This window comes from Terrapene carolina, unplaced genomic scaffold (genome assembly GCF_002925995.2).
Source record: "Terrapene carolina triunguis isolate 2854851 unplaced genomic scaffold, T_m_triunguis-2.0 Scaffold212, whole genome shotgun sequence".
In the NCBI taxonomy this organism is placed as follows: domain Eukaryota; kingdom Metazoa; phylum Chordata; order Testudines; family Emydidae; genus Terrapene; species Terrapene triunguis.
Window position 1 is genome coordinate 10,666,544 of NW_020664563.1, and position 6,573 is coordinate 10,673,116.

Below are 6,573 nucleotides of genomic sequence, written 5' to 3' on the forward strand. Positions count from 1 at the left end.
GGTAGGGAGGAGGAGGACGACACTGGAGCAGAACTCAGACAACCTGGAAGAATAGGAAAAGCTGGCTGGGAGCCACACATACATGTGCCAGGTGGCGGGGGGACGGAGGGGGAGGAGAGTGTTGACAAGGAAAGGGAAGTGCAGGCGACATGAAGCAGCCACAGAAGGAGGGCTGGCGTGGGGGAAGGAGGAAGAAGATCCAGTTAGGGGCAGCAGCACCTGGGGAGGGGTCAGAGAAAGGGATGGTGCATGAAGGAAGAACCCAGTTACAGGCAGATATTTATGTCAACTAGGACTCAGGGAGCAGAGCATGGGCGACTGGTATAATAGGCCAGGGGAGGCTAAGCCTCCCTTAACCCAGGCTGTGGCCCCACCCATGCTCCCCCTAAGCCAGTGGGGGCTCAGCTCAGGCCAACCAGTGGCTGGGCTGGCTTGGCATGGGCTCCTCTGGCCGCAGGGAGTGGGGGGGCACTAGCCTCCCCTAGAGGGAGGGTTCCCCTGCCACTGATGGAGCAGAGGGACATATGCGTGTCCCCCTCACCCACTGCCCCTTCCTCTCCTGCATGCCTCATCTCTCACCAGGGCTCCCTCTGCACCTGACTGATCTAAAGCCTTAACAAGTCCTGGAGGCAGGCAGGGTTGGGGCTTTGGAGGCATAGCTCAGCCTTCTCATGCTCCTGACATGGTGTGTGGAAAGGGGCAAGGAGCAGGCATGGGCAGACCTCTCTGCCTCTGGCTGGGGAGCCCTTTGCAACTGCAGATTCTGCAGCCAGTCCCTGATCTTCAGCCACTCTCCTCCAAACACCACTCAGCTGCACCTTTGAAGACAGGCTGCAGAATCCTCAGTCCCAGTTTGCAGGCTGTTCCATAATGCTTCCAAAGAAGCACTGCAAAAGTGGGATGGCTCAACAGGACCTGGTTGCAAGTGGCTGAACAAATCTGTCTCCTAATGAGACCAGATACATGTATTGGGAGGACCATCACAATGCCCCTATACAGCTACCATCAGCATCCTTGGGGGTTGGTCCCACAGGTTAAGACCACTACAGCCGTAAGCCAAGGTGGGCATTGGTTTTGGCCACTAAACTGGGTCTAGTTCTGCCTGTTCTAGACCTGTTCTGTGGCTAAGCAGAGAACTTCAGTCCCACCTGGCTGTCAAGCAGGCCCCCAGAACAAGATGAAATCAAGTCTCCAGCATGGAGATACAGAACACTAAGCATTCAGCACACTTGAGATGCCTTTTCACTGAGATCTTTCCCTCCTCAAATCAAGCTGCTTTAGGCCAGGGAGTGCTTGGGGCCAGCCACTGACTTCCCAGCCTGATGATGAGGGTACCAAAATGGAAGCAAAGTTAAGGGGACTGGGTGGCTCAAGGAATAGGTAATGGGCAATGGTGCCAGTTACCTGCAGGTCACGTGTTCAAATCTAAACCAGGTAAGCAGTGACTCAGAGGTAAGCTCTGAAGGCTGTTCAGCACCCTACGGGGCAAGAGTTGGTGGCTCGATCCAGTTGAACATGTACATCACAACTAGCTTCCCTTATTGCAATCCTCAGCATACAGGCATGGAGGTAAGAGCTTCCCTAAAGCCCACGAGTTGGTCCCTCCAGATCAAAGCTGAGACATGCTGACTGGTCCTGGTGGGGAAACTCATGCTGTATCTGTTCTACCGTGGAAACAAGGATGTCAGTTTTCCCAGGAGGCATGCAAAACACCCATGATTTGTGTCAAAGTTTGACAACCTTAACTTCTTGCACATTTGAAATCTAGGCCTAAAGTGAACTTTTTATGCCAAAACAAGGCCATCCTAGTTCAGAACAGCAAAAAGAACTTTGATGGCTAAATCATGTAACATTTCACATTCTCTCTGCCAAGGGGCCATGGAATGTTCCAAAAATGATAAAACTGAGGGCATGATCCTGTACTGAGTTACTCCTATTTTATACTAGTGCAGTTCCTTTGAAAGCAAGTTGTCACCCTGTCTGGAGTGGCTCATGACCAAGTGCCTAGCTCAGAGCATACTGTCACAAACAGGGCAGACACCCCAAACTACTGTATTCTATCATTAGATTTCACAAAGCCAGTAACAAATGTGAACTCCTGGATCACTATAACAGTTACCATGGAATCACAGACAGTCCCCTTAGCCTCTCCCATCTATCTTGCTACCCAGACAAACTGGACTTAGTGATAAATGGTCATTTACTTAAAAAACAAAACAAAACACACACCATAGAATATCAGGGTTGGAAGGGACCTCAGGAGGTCATCTAGTCCAACCCCCTGCTCAAAGCAGGACCAATTCCCAACTAAATCATCCCAGCCAGGGCTTTGTCAAGCCTGACCTTAAAAACCTCTAAGGAAGGAGATTCCACCACCTCCCTAGGTAACCCATTCCAGCGTTTCACCACCCTCCTAGTGAAAAAGTTTTTCCTAAAATCCAACCTAAACCTCCCCAACTGCAACTTGAGACCATTACTCCTTGTTGTGTCATCAGGTACCACTGAGAACAATCTAGATCCATCCTCTTTGGAACCCCCTTTCAGGTAGTTGAAAGCAGCTATCAAATCCCCCCTCATTCTTTTCTTCTACAGACTAAACAATCCCAGTTCCCTCAACCTCTCCTCATAAGTCATGTGCTCCAGCCCCCTAATAATTTGTTGCCCTCCACTGGACTCTTTCCAATTTTTCTACATCCTTCTTGTAGTGTGGGGCCCAAAACTGGACACAGTACTCCAGATGAGGCCTCACCAATGTCGAATAGAGGGGAATGAACACGTCCCTTCATCTGCTGGCAATGCCCCTACTTATACAGCCCAGAATGCCGTTAGCCTTCTTGGCAACAAGGGCACACTGACTCATATCCAGCTTCTCGTCCACTGTAACCCATAGGGTTTACACATTTAGTTTACTTCTAGTCCCAAGAGACCAGTCACTCATCCCAGATCAACTGGTACTCTTCAGCTTCTCAAATACAGCCACCAGGGGCTTTTCTTGCAGCCACAGCCTCCTGGGCAGTGATTGCAAGGCAAAGCAGCTGCCCCTCCCCCTCCCTGTTGCTCCTGGATGAGTCACCTTAGGGCTGGTCTACACTAAGGGGGGGGGGGGAAAAAAATCGATCTAAGATACGCAACTTCAGCTACGTGAATAGCGTAGCTGAAGTCGAAGTATCTTAGATCGATTTACCTTGGGTCCTCACGGCGCGGGATCGATGGCCGCGGCTCCCCCGTCAACTCCGCTACCGCCGCTCACTCCGGTGGAGTTCCAGAGTCGACAGGGAGCGCGTTCGGGGATCGATATATCACGTCTTAACGAGACGTGATATATCGATCCCCAATAAATCAATCGCTACCCGATCAGCGGGTAGTCTGGACGTACCCTTAGTGTTGGTTGCTGGGGCTGCCAGCAGGGTTTCTGCCCTGCCCCCTCCCCCATCTAGACACACCTGGGGCACAATACTGGAGGAGCAGGCAGCCTGTGAATTGCTCACCTTCCTGGAGGTGGTGGGGATCAGGCTTCAGCCCTCGGATGGCAGACTCTGGCCACAGGGCTTCAGGCTCTGGCCCTGTCCCCTGGCCGCAAGGCTTAGGGCTATGGCCCTGGGACTTCAAGCTCCTTTGTGGGGCCCCCATCCTTGAGGCTTCAGGATCTTGCTCCCCGCTGCCTCCCCCACCCCTCATTGCCCCGGCTCCTGCTGCCTGTCCATCCAACTCCCCATCCAGGGCTTAATTTGTCCCCAGGCTTGCCGGGGCTGAGCAACTTTCACAGCAGACTTAGTAGCTAGCTGGGAGGCTGTGAAAAATATTAACAAACATACAAATATCACTTTTCACAGCAGCAGACTTACTAGCTAGCAATAAATAACAATAATTTTGATGTTCATATTTATTTGTTTTTCCTAAAGTATTTTAGGAAAAACTGTCAGAGCAGCCACCAGCAAGAGTTGGTGGCCGCATTCTGACGCCACCAAAATATTTGTCATGAGAACCTGCTCTAGATCTTACACCAAAGTCAATGCCTGTAGCCAATCGTGTAATAAACTATCTAAAGGTTTATTAACTAGGAAAAAGGAATAAGCTATTTACAGGTTAAAGCAAGCAAACACACACACCATTAAAGTTACCATCTAAATCCTAAGAATAAACAGAGCTGCAGTGGGACTTTTACCCATTGAGAAGTGGGTTTTTTATCCATGAAAGCTTATGCCCAAATAAATCTGTTAGTCTTTAAGGTGCCACCAGACTCCTCGTTGTTTTTGTGGATACAGACTAACACGGCTACCCCTGATACTTAGAACTGCAGTAATCAGTCAATTCAAAGTGTCTTTCAGGGCAGATGCAGGAGGCAGCCCCTGGGTTTTTTAGGTTAAAAGCCAATTCAGCCCCCAAAACCATACAGGGTGCGCCCCTGGCATTTCAGGGCATACACCACATCCATTGCCGTCACCGTCTTCCGCTTGGCGTGCTCGGTATAGGTCACCGCATCGCAGATCATGTTCTCCAGGAAAACCTTCAGCACCCCCCGAGCCTCTTCATAGATCAGCCCCAAGCCGTGCTTCACCCCACCGCGGCGAGCCAAGCGGCGGATCGCCGGCTTCGTAATACCCTGGATGTTGTCTCGCAAGACCTTACGGTGCCTCTTAGCACCTACCTTACCCAGCCCCTTTCCGCCCTTGCCGAGACCAGATATTTTGCAAGCAGATAGCTGGTTTCAGTTAAGAAATCTCTGGCCCTTCTGAGTTCACACAGACAAAAAGAGGCAGTTTCTTCTTGTCAGGATTTTTACTCCCATCACTCAGAGTTCAAGATAACAATGGGACAAGTTCACCTGCATGTCTCCTCTTCCTGGGTACGAGGGGAGCAATCAACAAAGTCTTTTGTCTTCGGATGTTCCATAATGGTTTGGCTGGCATTCATGGGCCTTCTTTTGTTGGGCAGGAGAGAACGCCCTGGGGCAAACTAGTATTTCACACTTGTAATGCGTCCCTCCTGACTGTGGGCATGTAGTTTCAGAACAGACAAATATTACCTTATAACATGGGATATAGCAATTAAAAGTGAGATTAATACCTGCAGAAACAAGCATTTCATAGTGTTTGTCTTCACTAAGCAGCGTTGATTTAGGGGGTTTGGTTAAGAAGCACTAAGTCTACAGGAGAGCGTCTCCCATCGACAGACTTAACACAGTGTCTGCACTGTGCTATTAAGTTACGTAACTGACATAACTTAGATTGACTTAAAGTGTTAGTGTAGACAAGGCCTAGAGAGTCTAAACACATTCTTAGAGTAAAACCTGTTTTGAGCAAAACTAACCTACAGGTGACCTGTCTGGTCTGCAGCTACAAGGCTGTCAGTTCTTAGCTAATGCCTGCAGCCTGGGCAAGAGTGGCATCTGGGCTGCCAGCATCACACGAAAAATCCAGCAGTGTTCAACTGAAGTAAAGCAGTTGTGAATCAGGGCCATTTTTAAAAAAAAAGACTTAAAAATGGGCTAAATGAGACAGAGTATTTTCTAAATCTTTTCTGCAGTAGTCCAAAATCCTACAATAGTTCCAGAGCATTATCCATCTGGCAGCTTCTGACAACACGTTTTTGTTTTTTTAAAGTGAATTTAATCTAATGCCCACTGTTTTATTTGGCAAGAGGTCACTAGCTCTTTTAAACTCTTGTGATTCCCAGCCTATGCAAATACTTAAGCTGGCAAAGGCCCTCAAAGCGTTAATCAGCCAGGGCCCTTTTCTTCAATTTGTTTCTGGTTGAAGATATCCAGGAAGATCAGTCATTGCTGATTTGTTTGGTTGATTTGCCTCTTCCAATTACGCTATGCAAGCATGGAAATTATTTAGTGTTATTTAAGCATGAAATTATAAAAGATCATTTTAAATACCAAGGCTGTAAAAATAAATCTTTGCATCAAGGCACAGCAGGTCCAGATCCAGTAACTTGTTAATATCCGTGCAGCCAGGCAGATGGCATGAAAACATTGGCGAGCTCTCTAAATTAGGGATTTGTTGCTTTTCCTTTGAGGATCATATTGAGCCATAGCCTGGCTCCAGGGTTGCAGTGTACAGAATCAAAAGGAACATGGGAGCAAAGTCAGCTGAATAGTAGCTGGGTACATTTGCCTTTCAGGTCTGAAGTCCTGCAGGTCATCAGCGAAGGTAAATGGTCCTAGCTCCAATAAAGTGATGAGAATTTCAGCCAGCTAAGTATCTGACCTCTGGATTTCAATCATGTATAGATCTCAAGACAAGTGAGTGGGACTGTTCTCAATCTCACCCCCAGCAGAATTAGCCTCCATAACTAAAGCAGGCACATTGTCATTTAACACACTTGGGAGTTTCTGCATGAGAGGAGGGAGTGCCAAAGAACCTTGGTTGGACTGTCAGAGCAAGCCTTGGTCATTGTCTCTTTAAAATTGTTTTTCCATACTGTTCTGTTCAGCCACACTCTCTAGCATCTGTTCTGGCTTGCACAACGGTTCCCGACTGCAGGTGTGAAGTCACTTTAGTCCACTATAGATCAAACCAGCCCCACAAGCCTCCAAGGTGCTGAACTGGAAGCAATCCACAAACA

The 6,573-nt window shown here is 48.5% G+C and overlaps 1 protein-coding gene across 1 annotated transcript; it reads right to left on the reverse strand.

Annotated features, from left to right (window-relative positions):
* Window positions 1–4,375: 4,375 nt before the first annotated feature.
* LOC113407521 (histone H4-like) lies at window positions 4,376–4,831 on the reverse strand. Its single transcript, XM_026656118.1, has 2 exons — window positions 4,826–4,831; window positions 4,376–4,702 (listed from the first exon to the last, which is right to left on the reverse strand). The coding sequence occupies exons 1-2, from the start codon at window positions 4,829–4,831 to the stop codon at window positions 4,376–4,378; spliced, it is 333 nt and encodes a 110-aa protein (XP_026511903.1).
* Between the last annotated feature and the right edge of the window lie 1,742 nt (window positions 4,832–6,573).